Raw genomic sequence first — 26246 nt, 5'->3', positions numbered from 1 at the left:
GACTTTTTTTTTTAACGTGGTATTACTGTATAGTCCAGTCTGGCATTGAACTTGTGATTCTTCTGCCTAAATCTCCCAAGTGCTGGGCTTACAGTTATGTGCCCCTAAGCCCTGCCTCATGCCAGCTGAATCTGGCTGTGTCAGCCTTTTTTTTCTTGCCCCCAAACAGACGACAGTGACATTCAGGCTCTAGCCTGACTCGGCTCAGCTATTTCCAATGACTTTGGCAGTTTTAACTCGTCAATTTCCCCAACAGCTTAGGGCAGAAGGGAGGGACTCCAGAGGGCTGGCCCACATCTGGCGTGTAGAGGAGCCTCGATGCCAGGCTTCCTGTTTCTTCACTTACGAACATCTGTGAAGACATAGCAAAACTCTCTCCCTCACTAGGAACCTGTCTGCAGAGCCTCGAACCCTCACACAGACACACCTGTGCAAGAAGCAGCGGGAAGACGGGCTGGCCAGAGGTAAGGGGCGCGCTTGGCTTCATTCCTTCAAGGAGCTGGAAGGGGCAGCAAGCATGGCGGCAGATGCGCCGGAATGTTCTGGATGCGACTCTCTGTTCCTAGCTGTGGCCCAGTTCTCACGCGTTTCTCTCAGGATAGGTCATGAAAACAGTGATCTCCTACTGGAATCGTGAGCTTCAAAAGGTTAAGCAGCAAGCCGTACTCATCTTCGCCTGCCCACCGTGGCACATACAGTGCTCAGCACAGCAGCAGGTGCTCAGCTGAGGTACCCTGAGTAGAGTGCAGCTTAGGGAGGCAGTGGCTGAGAGAGACAGCAGAAGGCTGGGGCCGGGGCAGTGGTGAGAGGTGAAGCTGGGGAGAAAGAAAAGGCAGAGACAGTTACGGAGAGGAGGAACGATTAGAGAGGATGAACAGGTGTTGACTATGGAGGAGACATAAGAAATGAACAGAGAAAGAGGAGACCAGGGGGGACTACATGCAGTTTTTCTAAAACCGCCACTAAAGACCTTCACCAAGCATCACGGAGTCAAGAACAGTTTAAACCACATGCTTTCTGTGACTCTTGTGTGTGTAAGAGTTCTCTAACTCCTGTCTTTTTCTGTGAAGTTTTAGGAGTTCGGCTTGTATTTTGTTTTCGAGATCTCACTACGTATGTTACCTGGGCTGGCCTAGGCTCAGGCTGGGCTCTGGGGACACTTTTGCCTCAGCCTCCCCACTCACTGGGACCAAGGCACACTATGCCTGGATGGATATTCAGAATTTTTGAAAGGAACCCTGTTTCAGTTACTGTGAGTTAGGAAACGGAGGAGTGAGATTCTCAGAAAGTATCAAAACTGGACTCTTACCTCTGGAGAGCTGTAAGTGGGTACTTTTTGTGGTAGACATGTGGTCAGAACAGTTGATCCTAAGAGAGCTGTGGCTACAGACCCTGGTGCTCTTGGTGGGCAGTGGGCATGAAGCAGGACTCTATTTCTCAAGATGGGGTGAGTTATCCAACTCTAGCCCCCTGCCTCCACACCCTCAGTCAGACCCTTCACATCTCTTAGCGCCACATGGTCAGGAAGTCATGCTGAGCCCCGAATGTCCTTCAGTTCATAGACTTGTTCCTGGAGAGGGGTCCCTGAAGTTCAGTTTGATCCTTCAAAATAGAAGGTTCTTTGATAATTCAAAGACTCTGCTGAACGGAGTAGTACTTTCCAAATGTCCTGATTGCGGGGCACAGAGTTGTTTTTTTTTTTTTTTTTTGGTGGGGGGCAAGCAAGGCAGGGAGAAGACCCTGATGAGGGAGACCACTGCTACTTCTTGTTCTGATTTCTGGTGCTGTCTTGGATCTGGGGGTTGATACAAAATGGCCGCCCTGCAGGGCTGAGGGAAGGGCCCCTGAGGAGTCAGATATGCAGGGACCACTGTCCCCTTTCAACCCCGGACACTCACTGTAGAGGCCTGCCTCGAAATACACATTCTCCCCCGACCATCACCCAGCTCCAGGCAGAGACTCGAAGTGGCCTTGGGTCTTGCTCCCGGCCACAGTGGCTGGAGTTGGGTGGCCAGGTGTGGCACGTTTTCGACGCTCAGTGAATGTTCGTTGGACTGAACAACTTGGATGGAGATGGGCGATGAGATCAGTGTGGGGAGGATGGAGATGGGTGGGCCTCTGTAGGGCCAATGTTGAGTGCTGTTTACAGCTCTGCTTAGACCTTTCAGAGACTAGGGCAGGAGGGGGTACAGAGCCCCCACCCACCCCACCCACCCTCCAGCCTGCGGGCATCTGAGGCAGGGGAGAGGTTGGCAGAGGTTGAAGCCACTGAACCACAAGGGTCGCTTAGAGGGTCACATCTCTAGGAAGTTTATACAAAGCCAGCCAGAGTTGAAGGGTGTGTGGTGGGGGGCACATCCCATGGCTGGGCTAGAGCGGGCTGACTGGGGCCTGAGGGGGGAAGATAAAAGTGCCTGTGGGACCACAGACTGTCGCTGTGGTGGGGCTGTGCCGGCACTGTGGCCTCCTTTCCCATCTCTGGGGGCCCTGTGAGGGTGGCAGGAACCTCAAGCACCCTGAAAGGTGTGTGGTATGTATTGCCATTTTGATAACGCTCCTTGTGTGTTCCCTCTCTGCCTCTTCTGTGTTCCCGGCATGCCTCTTGCCTCTCCGAGTCCCTTCATTTCTATGCCTCTCCTCCATCATTTCTGACAGGCCCTGTGCTCTTTGTGTGTTGGTGGAGCCTGTGAAGGTGGCTGTTGCTTTAATGGCTTTCGAAGCCCCGTTCTCCTTCCCTTGAGACCTCTGTGTTTTGTTTTGTTTCCAGAAAAGCTGTCTACTGTTCTCTGTTCACTGTGTCTCTCCTACTCGGCAGCCCAGTTCCTTTCACATCCACCCCTTGGGTCCAGCCCATCCTCTGCAGCTTCGCCTCAGATCAAAGCTTGTGAAAGACCTGCTGGTCTGCAGGAAGCCAGGCTGCTTGTTTACGGTGTAGAAAGAACTAGATCTTAGTGGTATCAAGAGAGGGGAAAGAGGAGAGAAAAAGAGACAGGGGAGCCCCAAGGAGCCAAGAACAGCAGTGGCTGCAGCCCAGAGGGAGACACCCCAGGAGCTGAGGACTGAAGCAGACGCCTGGAAAAGAGAGATTCAGAAATGCAGATGTGAGCCGAGAGGGGGAGGGGACACTGCAGTCAGTCAGTCCCTGCAGCTTCTCCCAGGGGTGATGTACACAGGATGCTGCGAGGCAGAGCGCCTCTGGGGAGGCTGAGGATGTGGGAATCAAAGGTCTCTGGGGTGGCAGCGGAAGCGTAAGGCACCAAAGTCGGCTGTGGCTGGAAACCCACAGCCTCCTCCACTAAGCCAAAGCCCGGGGTGCACTGGGGTGATGCCAGGAGCTGGGGACAGAGATAGCTCTCCGCAGAGTCTGGGAGTGAGGGGGAGAAAGTGGCTACCATCTGGGGAAGAGCCAGGGACGCCCTCATTCCTCAAGCATCTTTACCAGGGCAAGGGGATTCGGATCCCTAGGAGGGAGAGAGACTTTCTCTGTTAACTTCTACTCCAAGGACACATCTGCTCAAAAAGATTCTCCATCTGGGCTGGGGGTGGGGGGCAGTAGGAAACCCTTTCGGGGCTAGGCTGCCGCTACAGCTCTTCACGCCACACCCTTCCCTTAAATGCTCTGCAGGCCCCACCCCGAGCTAACTGAGCCAAGCACCCCTCATGACTATAGTGACGAGTTTCATGCCCACCTTTCCAAGACACATCTTTTGACAACTTCTCCTTCTAGCTTCCTGTTTTAAACAAAAATTATTCTCTCTCTCTCTCTCTCTCTCTCTCTCTCTCTCTCTCTCTCTCTCTCTCTGTGTGTGTGTGTGTGTGTGTGTGTGTGTGTGTGTGTGTATCTATCATCTACCTGTCTATCCATCTGAAGCATCTATTGTGTTTTAGGTAGGTTCTGGAAAATTCCTTTCAGCCCGTGGAGGAAGGGGACAGGGCTATTTCTTTTTTTTTTTTTTTTTTTTTTTTTTTTGGTTTTTCGAGACAGGGTTTCTCTGTGTAGCTTTGCGCCTTTCCTGGAACTCACTTGGTAGTCCAGGCTGGCCTTGAACTCACAGAGATCCGCCTGGGTCTGCCTCCCGAGTGCTGGGATTAAAGGCGTGCGCCACCACCGCCCGGCCGGCTATTTCTTAGCTTCCTCCAAACGCCTCTAGCATCTCCTCTGAGTGGTACATCCCTGTCAAGAATTATGTATATGGGGAGCTGGAGCAAAAGCTCAGTGGTTAAGAGCTCTGGCTGCTCTTCCAGAGGACCCGGGTTCAACTCCCAGTACCCACATGACAGCTCACACCTGTCTGTGACTCCTGTTCCAGGGGATCTGATTACCACATACAGACATACTTACAGGCAAAACACCAATTTATATAAAGTAAAAATAAATAATTTAAAAAATTGTGTAGTTGGGGTTGCTATGGTCCAGGGGGTAAAAGTCAAGCGTCATGACCTGAGCTCAATCCCCACCCCAGTGAAGGTGGAAGGGGAGAGCTGGCATCCTCTGACATTCTCTCTTCCTCCTCCCCCTCTCTCATAACACAACAATAATTTAAAAAATTATGTATTAGAGCCCAGTAGGAAACCTACCTCAGATGGTTCAAGGGACTGTGTAGAAAAGGAGTTATTACAGAGTCAGGGACAGGGCTAAGACCAACCAGGCAAGAATGGTGTTTCTGGAAGCAGGAAGAGCCCAAATTGTGGATAAGGACGGACAGACAGCAGTTGCAATGGGACAGGGTGGAGGCAGGGTGGACACACACAACCATTGGTGGCGATGGGACAGGGCGGAGGCAGGGTGGACACACACAGCCATTGGTGGTGATGGGACAGGGCGGAGGCAGGGTGGACACACACAGCCATTGGTGGTGATGGGACAGGGCGGAGGCAGGGTGGACACACACAGCCATTGGTGGTGATGGGACAGGGCGGAGGCAGGGTGGACACACAGCCATTGGTGGTGATGGGACAGGGTGGAGGTAGGGTGGACGCACACAGCCATTGGTGGTGAACACCCAGAGCATAGAGAGAGAGTAGGGAAACACAAGAGTGTCTCTTGCTGGGACACTCCCATCTCCTTTGGCATTTCCCATTGGCACCCCCAGTGGTCCCTAGAGGGCCAGGAAGCCCAAAGGACACGGTCAATAGCAGCCAGCCCCTTTCCGTGGAGTTTGGGCACAGACAATGGAAATGAATAAATTGTGTGGATGAGGACGACTTGGTTCCATCCGGGCCAGGGCTGGGTGTGAATATACACTTGTGACTGGCCTTCCTTCTCTTCCCTCCTCCTCAGGTCCCCCCCCTTCCTTCCTTGTGGCTACACTTCTGTGGTACCGAGGATGGAACCCAGGGCCTGCTGAGCAAACCCCGTACCACTGAGCTACATCCCCAGCCTTCAATGACCCACTTAAGAAGCAGAATTAGTGTACTGCATGCAGTGAGACGCATCATCCAGTCACTGTTCTCCGTCCATCCTACTTGGCTTAAGCTAAGCAGGCACATTGTCCAGTCTCTGAGCTCCCACTGGTGCCAGCCTTGTGACGGCTTGAGGCAGCCTGGACTGTTCGGGCTGTCGGGGAACGGATTACATGAATCATTCTGTCTTGAGGAGGAAAATGGGGCATGGCCGGGAGAGCGACTACAGGGAGCTGAGCCAGTTCAGAGAGGGCAGATTGCTGAGGGGTGACATGGCGGCCAGGGTGGACCCAGGGGAAGGGAACATCGGGCTTGGGAGAAAGGATGATTAAAAAGAAGTCTTCATGAATATCTTGTTTCGCCAGCTCTGGACCAGATCCCTGGGGAGTTTCACCCAAACAATCACTTCCCTGAGGCCCACTTACAGCCTGGGCCCCGGAGTTGCAGTGTGTGTGTGTGTGTGTGTGTGTGTGTGTGTGTGTGTGTGTGTGTGTGAGAGAGAGAGAGAGAGAGAGAGAGAGAGAGAGAGAGAGAGAGAGGTCAACAGAGAGAGAGAGAGAGAGAGAGAGAGAGAGAGAGAGAGAGAGAGAGAGAGAGAGAGAGGTCAACAGTGGCTCCAGGCTCCTCCAGAACCGAGTCTCAACCCTCCCCGCTAGCCTGTTATTTGTTGTCAGGCCCCAATACCCTCCTCTCCCGCTCCCCTCCCCGCACCTGCTCTCCCAAGCTCTTTGTTCTCAGCACATCCAGCACACCCCCACACCTCAGTGCTGAGGGACCCAGAATGCTCCTCCCCTTTCTCCTCCCCCTAAGTCATGAGCATGTCTGGGTCTTCTAGAGGTTTGTGAAAACGCAAATGACTAACCCCATCCCCCACTTCGGATCCCCAGGTCTGGGGTGGGCCCATGGATCTGTTTCTTACAAACTCAGTTTCTCAAATATTTCCTGGATATGTTGCAGCAAAGAATCACTCTTCCGGCACTTGGGAGGCAGAGGCAGGCAAATCTCTGTGGGTTCGAGGCCAGCCCGGTCTACATAGTGAGTTCCAGGCCAGCTATGGCTCAGCTCTTCTACTGTAATGCTGTCCCCTCCTCGAAGCCCACGCCGGTCTGCTGCCCTCCTCCCCTCCACAGCCTCAACTGTTGTCTTCATCCACAGGAGAGAGTCCTTATCTTCCTGGTGACCCAGACTTGATGCTGAGCAGGAAGCGAACCTTCTGGGGTTTTGTTTGGTTTGTCTCTCAGCCTGTCTGACTGTATGACTCTAAGTCCTGAGGATTTCATCTGAAGCCAGGCAAGGTGGTGGTACATGCCTGTAATCCCAGAATTTGGGAGGTCCGGGGCAGGAGGATCAGGAGCTCCAGGTTGTCTTCAACAAAAACAAACAAACAAAAGAAAAGAAAAGAAAAAGAGAGTGTGAGGGAGAGGGGAGGGGAGAGAGAAAGAAAGAGAGAGAGACAGACAGACAGACACCCTGTCCCCCAGCTCCCTTGCACCTTCCAGCTGTCTTAGAGAAATTGTGTCCCCTCCCTAGAATCACAGCTTTGCCTTCTCAGGTTCATCCTTTATCCTGCAGCTGGAGGAATCCATTTTACAACCAGAACCACCTTCTACCTAAAACTGCTGGTTCTCAGGCTTCCAAGGTCAAGTCCCAGGGTTTTAGCCTGCACTCCAGGACCTTCAGATACTGTTCTGGCCCCTTGTCTCAGTCCCCATCACTTGGACATCTTCTTAAATCGTTTTCTGTTTCCATCCACAAGGAAGTTATTGGCCAGGGCACAATATTGAAAAACATCTGAAAAAATTTTGACAGGGTCTCACGTAGCCCAGACTGGCCTCTGTCTGTATAGCTGAGGATGACCTTGAACTCCTGATTTCCTGCCTCTCTCTGCCTCCTGTGCTGGCATTACTGGTATGTACCACCACAGCTGGTACCACTAACTCACCTGATGTTCCCGAACCCAGGGCCTCACATATGCCAGGCAGGCACTTACTAGCTGAGCTGCGTTCCCCATTTTTAATTTTTTTGAATTTTTTTATGAAAACATTGCCACCGTCACCCCAGGGGCTTAGTGGTAGAGCACTTGACTAATGTGTGTGGCCCAACATGAGTAAACCAGGCTGGTGAAATGGCTTAGTGGGTAAAGGTGCCTGCCTGTCGATAGGCCTGTCGTCTGTCTAGACCCCTAAGGAACTCACACAGGTTGTCTTCTGACTGCCACGCAAGTGTTACATACACAATAGATAAATGAATAAGTAAACAAAGTAAAAAAATGTAAGTTAATAACAGCTACCCCTGCTCACTTCAGTAAGTAATGTGTTTTGTTTCCCGTTTGATGCTTTTCTCTTAGACAGTCTTGTCCATGTGTACAACGCATTCTGGTCACTCACCCTCCCCACCTTACCTTTCACCACCCCTGTCAACTACTCTCCTCTTCCCAGCAAGTCCCCTTCTCGTGTCTTTTTGGTTATGTTGTTTCTTGACCCACCCAGTTTAACTAGGGTAGCCCCAGAGCATGGGTCTGGAGCTATCTGATGCATGGGCAAGCTACCAGTGTCTACACCACTGAGGACCATGACTGATCCTCCTCCAGCTGTCTGCTACCCATAGTTCCTCAGGGAGAGGCAAGGCTGTGGCCTCATGAGCTTCTGTGCATCCGTGACCGGGTCTAGTTCTGCACAGATGGAGTGTGTTTAAAGTTGACGGGGCCTCAGCTGTCAGTGGCACTCAGTCTTGGAGCAGCTCTGCTTTTGGCAAGCAGGCAGGATATGCAACAAAACCCAAAGTGCTGAGGATCCAGGTCAGTAATGGAACTCTTGCCTGGCACGTGCAAGGGGGGGCGGGTTGCATCCCTAGTACCACAAAAGGGACAAAGAAGCCAATGACGCAGCCTGGGTACAAGGTCCATCTGTAAACATACTAAATATTTGAAAATTACAGTTATCAGGACTGAGAGAGCAGCTCAGTAATAGCACACTTACCTGGCATGTGGAAATCTTTAGGTTCTAGGCCCACCAGAGGGAAAAAATAAAACAAAACAATTTTTACAATATCAGTAAAGGTGATCCAGTTTATAGGTGAAATAAAGGTATCTGAAAATGGTTTACAAAGTTCCTGAACCTGGACCTAAATATATATATGTATATGTGTGTGTGTATGTACATGTACGTACATGCCTATATTATTTTATTTACACGAAATGAAATTGTCAGTCTATGCTTGCACTTTAAATGTCCTATGTGTATGGATGTTTTGTTTCTACGTGTGTCTGTGCACCATGTGTGTATCTGGTGCTATGGGACTGAGTTCCAGACAGGCTACCAGTGAGTGCTGGGAATTGGACCCAGGTCCTCTAAAAGAGCAGCCAGTGTTCTTAATGGCTGAGCCATTGCTCCAGCCAACCTTTATAATTTTAAAACCCAAGTCTAACCAGGACAGAAATCAAAACTAAAAAGAAATGTTTCTCTATCAGAATCTAATAGCTCTTTTATGAGCTACTTGTCCAAAGCTCTAAATAATTATCAAAGCAACAAAACCCACTCATAATATTGTCTCTCATAACAAGATTTATGTGTGAGCAAGTATGTATGTTTGAGTTAGCATATTGGGGGTGGGTATGGGTATCTATGCCAGCTTGCTCCAGGGATCCTCTGTCCCTGACTCCCAGTTACTGGGATTATAAGTGCCTTCCTGGCTTTTAAGTGAGGTCTGGGTTCCAAACTCCAGACCTCACATTTGCATGGTAAACATCTTATCAACTGACCAGTTCAAAACTAAGTGTTTCTTAAGCAAAGAGATCAGAAATAATTACTTTTTAATTTTGTTTTGTTTTGAGGCAGGGTTTCTCTGTATAGCTCTGGATGTCCTGGAACTTGCTCTGTAGACCAGGCTAGCCTTGAACTCAGAGATCCACCTGTCTCTGCCTCCTGAGTGCTGGAATTAAAGATGTGCACTACCACCTGGCTGTAATTACTTTTATTAAAAGACTAGTAGGTTCCCCACCTTTGAGATAGGGTCTCATATAACCCAGGTTTGCCTTGAACTTGCTATATAGCTGAGGCTGGCCTTGAATTCTCTCTCTCTCTCTCTCTTTACTAAAAAAATGTATTTTATGTGTATGGGTGTTTGCATGTATGTATGTGCACCACCTGGGTGCCTGGAGCCTGCTGGGGTCAGAAGAGGGCATTGTATCCCCGAGGTTTGAAGTTACTGATGGAACTGCCATGTGGGTGCTAGGAATCAAACCTGGGTCTTCCATAGGAGCAACACATGATCTCCATTGCTGAGTCAACTCTCCAGCCCCTTTAGTTTTACTTTTAAGATATGGTCTCACTATGTAGTCCTTGCTGGCTTTGGACTCATGGTCCTCCTGCCTCAGCCTCCTGAGTACTAAGATTACACATGTGTACCTCTGTGCCAGGGTAGGAGACTGTAACTCTTCATGGAAGTGCCTGAAACTGTAGTTTGTATTTGACACCCATGCATATACTTTCTTCTGTGTCTGTGTTATATGCTGCTATTGCTTAGGATGTTAAAATTGCTATTATGCTACCAACATCACACAGTCTTAACTTGGCACGGACTTTTGTGGTACATTACTGCAGGGTGCCTGCTTAGCATATACAAATAAGGTTCTTAGGGTTGGTTATAAAGGTCCTGAGGGGGGAGAGAGAGAAAGCTCTTGTGTGCTCCAGGCCCAAGGAATGCCTAAGAGTAATGGTTTCTATTTTCCTCTGCCCCTGCCATTTTCCCAGACTCAGATCCCCAGCAATTCAGCCTGTCCATCTCAGCAAGGCCACAATGAACCGAGGAATCTCTTTTAGGCACTTGTTCTTGGCGCTGCAGCTGGGTAAGTTCTCAGACTGGAGGACCAGCAGCAGATGGTGCGGGAGGTGGGCGGATGGGAGACGCTCAGAGGGAGACCGTGGAAACGTTGACCTCCTTTTCTACCCAGTACAACTCCCAGCTCTCACTCACGGGAAGACAGTGGTGTTGGGCAAAGAAGGGGCTTCGGTAGAACTGCCCTGCGAAGGTTCCCAGAAGAACCATCTGTTCTTCTGGAAGCTCCCTGACCAGACGAGGATTCTGGGACATCAGACTAATTTTATGACTAAAGGTAGGATTCCCTGTCCCCCAACTCGGGGAGGAAAACAGTGAGTTGAATGAACTTGTTGTTGGAAATCTGTTCCTAGGAAGTCCAGTGTTCTGTGGTGGCTAGGGTTGACAAAATCTCAGTGGTTCTCTATTCTGGGATTTCCTTTCTCCAGCTGTTGATGGCAAATGGCTTCTGGTAGAATCTTAATTTTGTTCTTTTAATATCCATGACTTTAATGGACAGTGGAAAATCATCATATAAAGTATATGATTTCAAAAATATTATTACTGTAGGCCATGAAGATGATATGACACTTGGGTTTAATCCCATCAAAAGCAACAGCTAGTGAGTGATATAGAGTGCCTAGAACATCTAAGGGCCTGGATTTGATTTCCCAGCAAAAACAAAGAAAAAAAAAAGTCAAGAGGTGGTGGTGTACTCGGCACCTCGGGGGGCAGAGACAGGTGGATCTCTGAGTTCAAGGTCAGCCTAGGATACAGAATGAGTTCCAGGACAGCCAGGACTACACAGAGAAACCCAGTCTCAGAAAATCAAAACAAACAACCCCACAAAAACAAAAACAAAAATTCATGTTCTGTGATGCTAGCATTAGGAGACTAAGGCAAGAAGGTGATAAGTTCCGGGGTCATATGCCAAGACTGTCTCAAAAACAAATAAAATTCATTTATTTCATCTTAAAAGTGAACATACTGGGCTGGAGGGATGGCTCAGAGGTTAAGAGCACTGACTGCTCTTCCAGAGGACGTGAGTTCAATTCCCAGCAACCACATGGTGGCTCACAACCATCTGTAATGAGATCTGGTGCCCTCTTCTGTATACATAATAAGTAAATAAATCTTTAAAAAAAAAAAAAGTGAACATACTGTGAGCGAGTTCCAGGGCAGCCAGGGCTACACAGAGAAACCCTGAACAACAAGCAAACAGCACGCCCGAGTTCATTCTAAGATGCTGTATAAAGTAGATGCATTTGGCTAAACCACGTGCAATGTCTGAAGGGCTGAAGTTTGGGAAAGAGCTGCAGTCCACTTACAGTCTTCTTGGTAGGCAGCTGAGGCCCTACCCCAAGCTTTCGTGCCCACTTAGAGGCAGAGCTGGGACTGGAGTGCTAGCCCAGGGCCTCCTCTAGAATGCTGTGTTCTAGGCAATCCGATCCTGCTTGATATCTAGACAGGTGTTTTAAAGATGATTCTCTATTCTAGGTGTATAAATACATACGCTTGGGCTGGTGGGATGACTCAGCCGTTGAAGGTGCCTACTGCCACGTCTGCTACCCTGACTTCCAATTCATGACCACAACTTGTCCTCTGAGCCCCACTTGTACTCTGGGGCACGTGTGAGTGAGCACTCTCACACACGCTCTAAAGAAACTAGTAAATGTAGTTAAAAAATTAAAAATATTTATAGTCATCTGAAGTAGATATGTATTTCTAGCTCATTTCTTTTCCATAACTGCTTAATTCCTTATTCAACTCCACTATGATTTACTTGACTAATTCCATACTGCTGGACATTTAGGCTTTTTTTCAGCTTTGTTATAACAAGAGCATCTCCAGTGAATAATTTGTGTCTTTGAGCACATTTTGCAAATACTTTTTTTTTTTTTTGGTTTTTTGAAACAGAGTTTCTCTGTATTGCCTTACCTGTCCTGGAAATATCTCTGTAGAACAGACTGGCCTCAAACTCACAGAGATTCCCCTGTCTCTAGCTCTAAAGTGCTGGGATTAAAGGTGTGCAGCCTCTGCCTGAGGAGGGTGGAAGGAGATGTCAGGTCCACTGGAACTGGAGTTCAAACAGTCATGAGCCACTATGTGGATGTTGGGGACTGAACCTGGGTCCTTGGATAGAGAAGTCAATGCTCTAACTCCTGAGCCATCTCTCCAGCTCCAAATATCTTATTTTATTTTGTGTTTGTGTTGGGGGGGGCACTTGTTTAGAGACAAGATCTTACTCAGTAATCCAGGCTAGTCTCAAACTCCCAATAACCCTCCTTCTGGGATTACAGGTGGTCATCAGACCTGGCTTTCAACAAGACTTATCTCTGTAGGCATGGAGATAACATACTTTTAATCCTAGCATTTAGTAGATCTCTGTGAGTCTGAGGCCAGCCTAGTATACATAGCAAGTTATAGAACAGCCAGGGCTACATAAAAAGACCCTGTCTCAAAAGCAAACAAACAAAGATACATCCCCCCCACAAATCTTATCTCATTCCTAAAGACCTACCCCGCCCCCCACCCCCCACCTCCATCCCCCCTCCTGGTTTCATCAGATGCCATTCGAACTTGACATGAGTGTTACATAGATCACTGGGTTTGAATTCATTCAGAGACAAACGTTCTCTCTAGCTACGACCCCATGAAACTAGACAAGTCATGTGCTCCTAAAAGAGAATGATGGACAGGCACAGGATAGACGACTTCCCATCCCAGAAGAAGAAATGGAGAAGAAGGAAGGGGTGCTGGATTTCTAAGAAGTCCAGACCTTGGCGAGTTCCATTAGAGATTTTCTTTTTTCTTTTTGGTTTTTCAAGACAGTGTTTCTCTGTGTAGCCCTGGCTGTCTTGGAACTCACTCTGAAGACCACCAGGCTGGCCTCAAATGCACAGATCCACCTGCCTCTGCCTTCAGACAGTCATGTGCTGGGAGAGGCCTGCACCATCACCCATGGGCTCATTAGATCTTAAAGGTCAGCATAATCTGCTTCCAGGCTAGATTTGTGCCCAGGACTCTGCTGGGTGGAGTCCTGTCCCCATGGCAGAGGCCAGTCAGCCTGTTGAAACTGTGATAATGGTTCTGATAATCCCTGAATCACCGGTGGGGTGATTTTCCCTCCTTTTGAAAACAGCTCACATTTATCCCTACGTCGCTCTACTGTCTGCCCTTCCAATCAAGGAGTCCACAGCCTTCCCTCACTGCATCCCTGCCATCATTTTATGACTCCGGAGTCCAAACCAGCAGTGTTTCCGCCCATACAATCCATGAACTCTTGGTGACTGGAACACACATCCTCATGTTTAGAATACGAGTGGACTGATAATTTTCCAAATCTGTAAGACTGGGTCCTTTTTGCTTACAAATCTCTTCAGCTAAATACTCAGTTTCATTATTTGCAAAGTCTACCTACACAAAACAGTAGAAAATTCGCACACTTTAGCCAAGTCCTTCGCCACTTTGTAGTAAGAATCCGGTTCCCAACATCACAGGCCTCACCTCTTTGTAGACCAGGAGCCCAAGGTCATCTAGACATATGGAACAGGCACAGGAACAAATGGACCTCAGTGGAAGGCAGCCTTCACTCACTAGAGACTAGGGAAGGAACAATCTAGAAAGGCAAAAGCCTCCATGATAATTATTGCACTTCAGCCAAACATCAGAGGAAACACTCTGTCTGTTCCCTAATGCATGCCAACACTGAGCAAGGAGCCACACTTCCTCCTCTTGAGACTGGACTGGAGTGTCCAAACACCTCCACCAGGATGGTGCCCTAGGGGGTGAAGTTGAGAGTCACTGTTGATCCATGCCAGCCTGCCCCAGGCTCCCACAGTCCTGGTAGAAAGCGTCAGAAGAGCCTGGGTACTCAGCCCACCCGACAATCAAGAACACCACTTCCTGCAGGGTGGTGTCAGGGGCTGCTGGTGGAGAGTTAGAACTTCCATCATCAGCCAGCAGCAATGAGACCACCACACTACAATATGGGTGAGATCAGAGTGCAGGCTGGCATTTCCGCTCAGCCTAGTAGTAATGAGGGGCATGGCCCTCCAGGGTCAACAATGATGGAAGGAATTTGGATTTCTACTTCCATCTGCAGTGATAAGGAGGGGCATCCCCTGAACAAATATTGGCCAAAAGGAGTCAGTTAAAAGGTTTAAAACAACCCCAAAATCTTTTTGTTTGTTTGGTTTGGTTTGGATTTTTGGGTTTTTCGAGACAAGGTCTCTCTATGTAGCCCTGGCTGTCCTGGAACTTGCTATGAAGACCAGGCTGACCTTGAACTCACAGAGCTGAGCCTGCCTCTGCCTCTCGAGTGCTGGGATTAAAGGGTTGTGCCAGCACACCCAGAACAATACAAAATCTTAAAGAAACTAACAACAAAAAACTCTTATAACATAGTTCTGAATGTCTAAATGTCCAGCCTTCCTTCCTTCCCTCCTCCCTTCCTTCTTCTTCCTTCCCTCCTTACACACACACACACACACACACACACACACACACACACACACACACACACGCGCGCGCAAATGCAATGATTTTTTTTAAAGATTTATTTATTATGTACACAGTATTCTGCCTGCATGTGTCCCTACAGGCCAGAAGAGGGCGCCAGATCTCATTACAAGTAGTTGAGCCACCCTGTGGTTGCTGGGAATTGAACTCAGGACCTCTGGAAGAACAGTCGGTGCTCTTAACCACTGAGCCATCTCTCCAGCCCGCAATGATTTTTAAAACAACATTTAATCAAACTCTAGGAAGGCAAGAAAAGGAATACTGAAACACGGGGCTGAAGGATGTAGCTTGGTTGGTAGAGTGTCTGGTATAAAGGAAACCCTGGGCTAGATCCCTAACACAAAGGAAACCCTGAGCTGGACCCTTAGCACAAAGGAAACCCAGGGCTAGACCCCTAGCACAAAGGAAACCCAGGGCTAGACCCCTAACACAAAGGAAACCCTGAGCTGGACCCTTAGCACAAAGGAAAGCCAGGGCTAGACCCCTAGCACAAAGGAAACCCAGGGCTAGACGCCTAGCACACCGTAGTCTGGGCCTGAGAGGCTTACAACACCAGGACTTGGGATATGGAACAAAGATCAGAAGTCCAAGGTCATTCTTAGCTACAGAAGGAGTTTGAGGCTAGATTGGGCTACATTAGGCCATATCTCAAAACAAAACAGAAAAATAAAAAAACTAAAATAAAGTAACAGGCACAAGTCCTAATATATCAACAATTACATTAGGTATAAATGATCTACACACATTATAATAGTCTACATGTATTGTAACAGTCTGCACATGTAACAATCTACACACTTTGTAATAATCGGCACACATTATAATAGCCTACACATATTGTAACAGTGTACACACATTGTAACAGTCTGCACACATTATAACAGTCTGTACATATTAGAATGGTCTACACACATAACAGTCCACACACATTGTTATTATTATTATTGTTGTTGTTGCTATTGTTGTTGTTATTGTTATCTGTTGTAAGACAAAGTCTAACTTTGTAGCCCCAGCTGGCCTGGAATTCACCATGTAAACCAGCCTGGCCTTGAACTCATAGAAATCCTCCCTGCACCTGCCTCCTGGGTGCTGGGATTAAAGATGTGTGCAACCACGTCTGGCCATTATTTCTATTTATGTATTTGCTTATTTTGGGCTGTGCTGAAGGTTTGAATCTAGAGTCTCCCACATGCATGGCAAGTGCTCTACCACTGAGTTTTATTTCCAGCTTCCAAACATTTATTAACAGAGAGCGTTGAGGGCGGGGCTGTAGCTCAGTGGTGGAGTATGAGTGAAGCCCTAGGTTCAATCTACAGTACTTCCAAAAAGGGAGAAAATAACAGTAGATAACATTCTTGAAATTCCAGATTATAGGAATGAATAACAGAAAGGATGAAGGTCCACAAAGAAAAAGAGGGTGTTTTAACTTTCTTTCTTTTGTTCATTCTTTTTTTTTCTTTTCTTTTTCTTCAAGACAGGGTTTCACTGTGTAGCCCTGGTTGTCCTGCAACTTATTCTGTAGACCAGGATGGCCTTGAACTCTGCCTGTCTCTGCCTCTCGAGTGCTGGGATTAAAGGCAGGTGCACGCTGCCTCTGCCTGGAGTACCACAGTTTTGTAAGACGTAACTATTGAGATAAGCTGGGAAAGAGTAGACAGGATTTCACACTCTTATTTCTTACAATTGCATGTGAGTCTACATCTCAAACTAGAATAAGATTGGCTTCCATAAACTCAAAACAAAAAGAAAGAGTTCCACCTATAAAGGACCATGTCAAGGATATTCTACAAAGTGAAAGCCGATCAATAAATATGTCATATAATCCCTTGGAAAGATTGTTTTTAACCGTGTATGAGTGTGTCTGAGTGCAGTTGCAGGAGGATGCCAGAAGAGGGCATCAGATAACCTGGAGCTGAGGTCACAGACTGTTGTAAGCGGCTTGACATGGGTTCTGGGAACCCAATTCAAATCCTCTGCAAGAGTAGTATGTGCTCTTAACTGTTGCACCATCTCTCCAGCCCCATTTTAATTGGAACATTGATTATATGTGAACATGTTTGCATGAGCAAAGAAACAGGTGTGGAAGACCCTGTACCAAACTGTTGCTAGAATTAGAATGACGGACAGAGAAGTGGAAGTGTGAAGTCTGAGGGATTTTTGTGGTTTAAATGACTAACCCGAGAAAACAAAGATTATTTTAAAGCAGCTTTTAAGATGTATGTTATGGCCGGGCAGTGGTGGTGCAAGCCTTTAACTCCAGCACTTGGGAGGCAGAGGCAGAGGCAGAGGCAGGCAGATCTCCAAGTTCAAGGCCACCCTGGTCTACAGGCTGAGTTCCAGGATAGCCAGGGCTACCCAGAGAAACCCTGGCTCAAACAAAAAACAATCAAACAAAGAGATGTATGTTATGAACATTTCCCATTTCATGAAATATTATATATAAGTATCATTTAGGGGTTGGGGATTTAGCTCAGTGGTAGAGCGCTTGCCTAGCAAGTGCAAGGCCCTGGGTTCAATCCTCAGCTCAAAAAAAACCAAAAAGTATCATTTTAGGGCCAACTCTAGTAGTCCATCAAATAATGTCCTCTAACACACAGCCATGGCGGTTTGGATAAGAATAGCTCCATAGGCTGTTTGGGTGCTTTGTCACCAGGGAGTGGAACTGTTTGAAAGGATTAGAAGAGTCAGGAGGTGTGGCCTTGTTGTTGGAGGAAGTGTGTCGCTGGGAGTGGGCTTTGAGTTTTCAAAAGTCCATGCTAGCCAGGCCCAGTCTCTTTCTTTCCTTGCTGCCTGTGGATCAGGATGTAGAACTCTCAGCTACTTCTCCAGCACCATGCCTCACTGTGTGCTGCTGTGATCGACTCCATGCTCCCTGCCATGGTGATAATGGACTAAGTCTCTGAAACTGTAAGCAAAGCCCTAATTAAATGCTTTGTTTTATAAGAATTGTTGTGGTCACGGTATCTCCTCACAGCAATATAACTAAGACAATAACCATTATCATTTTGTTTTTTGAGACAAGGTCTTATTTGGTAGCCTAAGCTGCCTTTGAACCTACAGTAATTCACCTGCCTCAGGCTCTCAAATGGCGGAAATATAGGCGTGAGCCACTACCATTCCAGATGCTATTACTGTTTTACCTGACATAGCATGATATTTAATAATACTATGATTATGATTTTTATTTCAAGATAAGATCTTACCATACAGCCTACTAAGCCTCCGACTCCCAATGTAGCCTAGGCTGGCTTTGAACTTGTGATGCTCCTGCACAGCCTTCCAGATGCTGGGATTCCACGAGTGCACTGTCACACCCAGCTAATTATGATTTCTGTACCTAAATTTTGGTTTGCATTTAAAAAGCATTATTTTTAAAATATTTATTGTTGTTTTTATCATCATCGTCATCATCATCATCAGTGTGTGTATTTGTGTATATGGATGTTCTGGGAGTCACTGCGCATGTGTTGAGGTCAGAGGACAACTTTTGGGGGCCTGTTCTCTTCTCTTACTGTGGGTTTCGGGGATTGAACTCAGGTAGTAAGGCTCTCACGGCAAGAGCTTTTACCTGCTGAGCCATCTCACTGTTGTGCTGGCGTCGTGACCACACACACACACACACACACACACACACACACACACACACGACCTCCACAGAGCCAATATCTGATGCAAAACACACAGGGGTTTATTAATAACTAGCAAGTCCAGGCTTTGTCTGTGTCGCAGTGGGTGGAGGAGGATGACCCTGAGCTTTCTCAGGGTGAGGGGTTTTTAAAGGGAAAAACCACAAGCAGGGTGGTACAAGTCTTTGCATCACGTGATCTGTCTGCCTCTGCCTCCCGATGTTGGGGTTAAAGGAATGCACCACCACTGTCCAGCATAAATAAAAATTTTGAAGATTTATTTTTTCTTGTACGTGTATGAGTGTTTTGACAGCATGTATGTATGTGCACCATGCACGTGCCTGATGCCTATGGAAACCAAAAGAGGGTGTCAGATCCTCCTGGTGTTACAGATGGTTGTGAGCCTCCACATGAGTGCTGGGAAGCAAACCCAGGTCCTCTGAAAGAGCAGAAAGTACTCTTATCCACTGAGCCACCCAATAATAAATAAAATTATTTTAAAAAGAAAAATATAGGCAGGCCAGGAGTGTGGCTCAGTGGTAGAGCATTTGCCTCTGCGTTCAGTTTCTAACATGGCAAAAATATTTCTTTTCTTTTTTCTTTTTCTTTTTAATGTGTGTGTGTGCTATATGTGCATGTGAGTGTGTAGGTAGCCGAAGGGGGGCATCAGATGTCCTGCTCTACCACTCTGCCCCTTATTTCTTTGAGATGAGGTTTCTCACTAACCTGGAGTTAATCTGGTGGTCAGCAGGCCCCCGAGATCTTCCTGTCTCTGGCCTGTACAGCGATGGGGTTGCTGTGGTGACCCTGGTCCAGCTTTTCCTGTGGGGGATGGAGTTTCCAGCTCAGGTCCTCGTGATGCAGGGCTCTCACTCTCTAGCCGTCTCCCCAGCCACAGAAAAAAGAAGTTTAAATACAGGAAAATGGATGTGGGGGAAGGACGTTCCAGGAAGGGCAGGTGGCGTAAGGAAGTAGTGCAAGGCAAGACTTCTGGTGGGGAGGTTTCCAGCTGGTGGCCTGTGGACAGAGGTGTGAAGAAGGCAGTGTCCAGTGGAAGCTGCTAGCTTTGGTCCTAGGCAGGGGATGACACTTGTTAATCATTGCTTTGGAAGTCAGTCCCGCAGCAGCAGCAGCAAGAGAAATCCAAGAAGAAGGACAAGAAACAGAATGACCAGGATGCTCACAAAGGTGTCTGTGACAGACAAGTAGGCCTCGAAGAGGAGGAAACCAAAAGATATCTTTGGGGGAGGTATTTAGTTCTGAATATACATTAATAATTCTGGCTGCTATGACAAATTATTAAGATGTTTGAATTTGAGCAATTGTTCCAACTCTGAGTGACAGGGTCCATATCTGCACTGTAGGCGAAACAGTGTGTAGTTCCTGGAATCAGAGTGAAGATAACTGGGGATGGTTCATGTAAAGTGTTCTGCCTGTGAGTGGGTGCTCTCCAAATAAGCATATTGTTTTATAATATTTTTTAAGCTAGTAGGATATTGTTCCCACATATAAATAGATACGATAGGCCTTCTCGTCAGTCTGGGGTTCCTTGAGGGGTGAAGTAAAGACTCTGCAATAGCTGTGGGCACTGTTCTGGGCAGGGATGCTAGGACACCAGAGCATTTCAACTTCCTTTATGTGGCTTCTATTCACAGGTTCATTTGATGGGTCTGACCGTTTTGATTCTAAAAAAGCTGCATGGGACAGAGGATCATTTCCTCTTGTCATCAATAAACTTAAGATGGAAGACTCAAAGACTTACATCTGTGAGGTGGAGAACAAGAAGATAGAGGTGGAGCTGTGGGTGTTCAGAGGTGAGTGGGGTAGCCTGGGAACACAGATGCCGCCTTACTCCCTTCCACTTCTGAGCTGATGACATTTCACAGACCACAGGGGGTCGAACTGTTCCTCTTGGCTAATGGGGGAGGGACAAAGACTGAGAGAGAAGGAAAGCAGGGGGAAGGAACTGGAGGAAGGAAGGAGACAGGAGGAAGGGAGAGGAGAAAGAGGGGAACCCTGCCTTGTGCTGGGAATGGGCAGCTGGGAGTTAGGAGGGGAGGCTCTGTTGGGAGAGGGGACAGTGGAAAGATACTCTCGTTTTTCCTTTCTTCTTTGTCCTTGGGGATGGTGTGTTGTGATACAGGTCATCTGCTTCTTCCACAGTGACTGCCAGTCCGGACACCCGCCTGCTGCAGGGGCAGAGTCTGACCCTTACCTTGGATAGCAGCTCCAAGGTCACTCAGCCCTCAATAGAGTGCAGAGTCCCTGGGAACAGAATTGTCAAGGGCTCTAAAACCCTCTCCATGCCCAACCTAAGGATTCAGGACAGCGGCGTCTGGACCTGCACCGTAACCCAGAGCCAGCAAAAGAATAACTTTGATATAAACATCTCAGTGTTGGGTAAGAGGCTCCCTCCTTGCAGCCTCCTTCTGGCTCAGGAACTCCCAGCCTTCCTCTTCCCTTCAGTTGGTTTTGGGAGCTGCTGGAGTGGGTGACAGGGATGTATCCAGACCCCTCTCTGACTGAGGTTTGTCCCGAGGTCCCTTCCCCCTTCAGGAGCCCATTACAGCAACCTAAGGAGTATACAAGAAGGAAGGCGTGAGCCTCCACCACCTGGCTCTGTTTCTCTTTTAGACTGGATCAATCTCATGTAGCCCAGGGTGGCCTTGAACTCCTGATCTAATCTTCAGGCAAACTTTATTTATTAGAGCACAAATGAAATATCGCCACAGTGGCACACGCCTTTAATCTCAGCACTCAGGAGGCATAGGCAGGTGGATCTCTGTGAATTCAAGGCCAGCCTGGTCTACATAGCGAGTTCCAGGACAGCCAGAGCTACACAGAGAAGCCCTGTCTCGAAACAAAAGAACTACAATGTACAGCATCCAGGCTAGTGCCTGGCACACAGCAAGCCTTATTTACGTGCTGGCTCTTATTTTGTGAAGGATGGTAAGCAGAGGTCAAGTCACTCCTGGACTCCAGGGGTCCCAAGGAGAGAGAATTAACAACCTTGGTGGGTAGACTGACCCGATCCCCTGTGCCATAAGTTTGCCCCCCTCCATATACTCCCTCATCCTCCTCTCCCTCCTCACTCAGGGCTATTTCTGTTCCTGTTCCCTTCCTACCTCCAGGTTTCCAGAAGACATCTACCACAGTCTATAAGAATGAAGGGGGGCTTGTGGAGTTTTCCTTCCCACTTAACTTTGGAGAAGAAAATCTGCGGGGAGAGCTGAGGTGGAGGGCAGAGAAGGCCCCCTCCCCACAGCCCTGGATCAACTTCTCCCTGGAGAATAAGAAGGTGTCCATGCAAAAGACCAGGGACAACCTCAAGCCCCAGATGGAGGAATCCCTCCCACTCCGCCTCAAGATACCCCAGGTCTCGCTAGAGAGTGCCGGTTCCGGAAACCTGACTCTAACTCTGGCCAAAGGCACACTGCATCAGGAAGTGAACCTGGTGGTGATGAAATGTGAGTGGTGGGCTGAAAAAGGGCATGCTGGGTAAAATGAAGAGGGGGGGTCAGTCCGGGGCTCTCCATGGCTGGACAGGTCCCCAAAGGAGGATGCTTTGACCCTGTTTGTTTGGCTAAATGATGAAGGAGTCTCCAGGTTTTGAGCCAGCTTGATTCTCTCTCTCTCTCCCTCTCCCTCTCCCTCTCCCTCTCCCTCTCTCTCTCTCTCTCTCTCTCTCTCTCTCTCTCTCTCTCTCTCTCTCTCTTTCTCTTCTTCTTTTTTTTTGGTGCTGGGGACAGAAACCAGGGCCTCATACATACTATGCACAAACTATTACTGAGCGGCACCCAGTCCTGGGCTGGCTTTGAATTGAGGCTGAAATCCACAGTCCTTCTCCAACATCTGGCCCGACATTGGCTCTACCAAGGCTTAGACTAACAACCAGGATCTAGTTCTTTCTCTGCCTGACAGCCTGTGGCCCTGGCTGATCCCCTTGGATACCTCAGACCTGAATGCTCACCTTTTCTTTGTTTGTTTCTTGTTTTTTGTTTTTGGTTTTTTGTTTTGTTTTGTTTTGTTTGAGATAGGTTTTCTCTGGGTAGCCCTGGCTGTCCTGGAACTCACTCTGTAGACTAGGTTGGCTTTGAACTCAGAGATCTGCCTCATTAAAGGCATGCATCACCATTGCCTTTATTTATTTATTTTTTATTTTATTTTATATCTGTGTGAGGGTGTCAGAAGCCTTGGAACTGGAGTTACAAACAGGTGTGAACTGCCATGTGGGTGCTGGGAACTGAACCCAGATGCTCTGGAAGAGCAACCAGTATCTTAACCACTGTGCCATCTCTCCAGCCCCTTAAGATTTATTTTCATTTTTTTTTGTGTGTGTGTGTGTGTATGTGTATGCAAGTGTGAGTGAGTGCATGTGTGTGTGTGAGAAAAAGAGAGAGAGAGAGAGAGAGAGAGAGAGAGAGAGAGAGAGAATATATGTCATACATGTCATGACAGAGGAGGTCAGAAGAGCATCAGATCCCCTGGAGCTATAGTTATGGTGGTGAGCTGCCATGTGGGTCCTTTGGAAGAGTGGAAGGACTTCTAAGCTCTGAGCCATCTCTCCCACCCCACCATCATTTTAATATGGAACAAAGTCTTTGCACATAGTAATGGTTGTAACATCAATGAGTTATTTGTATCCTTAACTCGTCACTTCACCAGCTCCACAAATAGCAATGACTAACCCTGACACTTACAGCACTATGCCAGGCCCCAATCAAACACTTCAGGCACTCAGACGTTCCGTTATCGTCGGTGGTGCTGGTGGTTAAGCAGTTTGTCCAGGGACACGCTGTGTGTGCCTCTGCAGACTCCAGGCCTGGCAGAGTACCGATCACATTCAGCAAGAAGGAAATATGGTTCAACACGACTTTGGGTTCAAATCTAAGGATAGCTCACTCCCAGGCTGTTTCTCCCTGACAATGACATGAAAATACCATCCAAGAAGCTAAACGACCACTCACACGTAGGATCATTTCCCCCATTCTACTGAATCACCTCACTTACAGCTTGAAAGTGCTCGGAACCCCCGAGCAAGAGGCTCCAGGTCTCTGCTTCTCCTTCCTCTGCAGTGGCTCAGAAAGACAACACTGTGACCTGTGAGGTGAGGGGACCTGCCTCCCCCAAGATGAGGCTGACCCTGAAGCTGGAGAACCAGGACAAGGTCTCCAGGCAGGAGAAGGTGGTTGAAATGCTGGACCCTGAGGCAGGGCTGTGGCAGTGTCAACTGACCGAAGGGGATGAGGTCAAGATAAGCTCCGATATCCAGGGTAAGGAGTCAATTCCTAAGCCTTGGCCTCTTCAACTGTGAAATCTTCCTAGGGGTTAGTCAAGATGACCCAGAGTCCCAGCTCCCTAGCTCCGTTGACATGGAGGGTTATGTACAGTGGCCTGAAGACATAGGTCCTGAGTTCCAGGTTCCCACTTCCATAGAGCCCAGGAATGAGGCTTTCCTCTGGCTAAGAGCTGCCCTCCTCCATGGCTTCCCTCTAAACCTAAATAAACACACAGGCCTGACTTCAGGCCCCTGACTTCTAGCTCTCTAGAGAACTGTGTAAGAAAAAAAACTGTACTCCCAAGGAAGGCCTGGTGGCCTTTGAGAATCCTGTGTCCTCAGCTCTTCTCTCTGATCTGGGACCACAGGTAAGATTGTCCCTAGATGGAGGCATTGAGTATCTCTCTTTCTTGATCGTGCTTGGGATGGAACCCAGGGCTCCCTCTACCAGAGCTACATCTCCAGCCAAATACAGCCCCACCCCCACCCCGCACTTTTCTCTCTCTCTCTCAGTTTCAGCCAGAGGGTTGAAGCAGGACCAGCCGATGTTCCTGGCTCTTGTGCTGGGGGGCGTCTTCAGCTTTCTGGCCTTCATCGGGCTCTGCATCCTCTGCTGTGTCAAGTGCAGGCACCAGCAGGTGAGTGGGCTCCCATCACCCCCCACTGGGCCCTCAAGCACAGTATCTTGTACATGAGGCTGAGCACCCTGCCACCGGCTGCGGCTGGCTTAGCTCTCCCCGCCTAGCCCCTGAAGTTCCTCACTGCAGACCAGGCCCTGCCTCTGTCTGCAGGGCTGACAGACAGGTGGCTTAAGCCACAGTGAATGCTTCTTCTCTGCCAGCTCCCCCCTCTCCCCCCTCCGAGGGGCACCTCCCTCCTGGAGGACTGGGACCCTCACAACTCCTCTCCTTGTCCCTGGGCAGCGCCAGGCAGAACGGATGTCTCAGATCAAGAGGCTCCTGAGTGAGAAGAAGACCTGCCAGTGTCCCCAGTAAGGATCTGGGCTGAGAGGAGGGAGGGAGGGAGGAGGGGGAGAGGAGGGGGGAAGAGGAGGGGGGAGAGAGAGGGAAAAAGGGAAGGAAGGAAACTGGTGAGGGAGGTAAGGTGAAGGAGTTGAGAAGGAAGGGAAGGAGCAAGGAGATGGGGTGATGGAGAGAGAGTGGAAAACGGACCTGGGGAAAGGGCTGGCAGAGGTGGAGTGGGCCTGTGGTGTGTCTGGACAGATGCTGCAGCGATGTCCATTGGTACCCCTGTGCTGCCAGAGGAAAGTGGGTTCTGGGAGCCATGGAAGCCGTAGCATCCCGAGAGGCTGGGAGGGTGGGTTTGCTCCCCTTATTCTTCTTTCTTCCAGCCGGATGCAGAAGACTCAGAATCTCATTTGAGGCCTAGGCCCCACCGGCAGCCTACCACCTGTGCCTTGCCCTGTCTGCTGAGGCCTGTGGACCAGATGAATGTAGCAGACGCAGTGCCTCCAGCCTCCGTCCGGCCTCCTCTTCCGTAACTGGCCACTGTTTCTCTCCCTCTATTCCCAAGCTCAAAGTAAGCTTGCTCTCTACTTTTCAGACAACTAAACACACTGTTTATTTTTCCCAGCTTCCTTTTCACCAAGACCTCAGCCCTTCTCTGACTCTTGTTCAGAGCCTCTTTCCAGCTGTCTGTTTGGATCTAAGGGCAGTGCACAGAATCAGCCGGGCATAGATGGTGGGCTGGTGTATGGAAATACACAGCACACTTTACAAGAGAGGGCCCTGGGACCGAACTGAGTGGAGGCTTGTGGAGATCGCACAGCCTTTCGGGGACAGATGTGGACCCCAAGCTGCTGACATCAGCCTCAGCTTCCCGTGCTGCCTGCTCCTCACTTTGTGTTGGCAAGACTGGGCTCACATTCTGGCCAGTGTACCAACACACACGCAGGCCACATGCCCCTGCACATAGCTACACACTTATCTGTAGTTAATGTATCAGCCAGTTTAATGTCCTTGGTATTTAAGCCTTTCAAAAACCTTACATGTAGGCAAGTAAAATGGTTCAGCAGTAAAAGCTCTTGCTGCCAAACCTGAGGACCTGAGTTCGATCCCTGAGGATGGAAGGAGAGAGCTGACTCTCAAAAGTTGTCCTCCACTCATGTGCCGTGGCCCTCATGTACACACACACACACACACACACACACACACACACACACACTGAAATCCACGAGCTGGCAGTGATGACCAAGATGGCAGAAATGACCGAGCACCTCCAATAAACTGGAACTAAGGTTGAATGACTACCCCAGGTTGCACAGGTAACTAGTGTGGGTGTCAGGACTAACCCAGGGCTCCTGATTGCTAGAGCCACTCTCTGTAACACAGGGGTGAATGGCAGGGAGATCTCTGGAGCTAGTCACAGGCATGTACCTTGGAAGCACAGGAGCACAGCACCCACAGGATGGCCTGTGTCCAGATCGAGAGAGGATAGAGGAGCAACTCTTGTTTGAATCCCTCCCTGACCACTGATGTTTGTGGACTCCTTTACTGGAGGGCAAAACCCCAGTTCACTTAGAGCAAGGCCAAGAGAACCCACCGTGCAGAGACCTGCCACTCACTGCATGCAGAGCCCGGAGA

At 48.7% G+C, this 26246-nt stretch overlaps 1 protein-coding gene across 1 annotated transcript; it reads left to right on the top strand.

Moving 5' to 3' along the window:
• Window positions 1–354: 354 nt before the first annotated feature.
• Window positions 355–26246, top strand: Cd4 (CD4 molecule). Its single transcript, XM_059256902.1, has 10 exons — window positions 355–464; window positions 10155–10249; window positions 10355–10516; window positions 20021–20179; window positions 20529–20765; window positions 21497–21832; window positions 23441–23638; window positions 24157–24281; window positions 24567–24634; window positions 24995–26246. The coding sequence occupies exons 2-10, from the start codon at window positions 10201–10203 to the stop codon at window positions 25023–25025; spliced, it is 1365 nt and encodes a 454-aa protein (XP_059112885.1). The 5' UTR covers window positions 355–464; window positions 10155–10200; the 3' UTR covers window positions 25026–26246.

This window comes from Peromyscus eremicus, chromosome 3 (genome assembly GCF_949786415.1).
Source record: "Peromyscus eremicus chromosome 3, PerEre_H2_v1, whole genome shotgun sequence".
Lineage (NCBI taxonomy): Eukaryota > Metazoa > Chordata > Mammalia > Rodentia > Cricetidae > Peromyscus > Peromyscus eremicus.
Note: the sequence above shows the minus strand (reverse complement) of the source record. Positions and strands in the feature narration are given on the sequence as shown.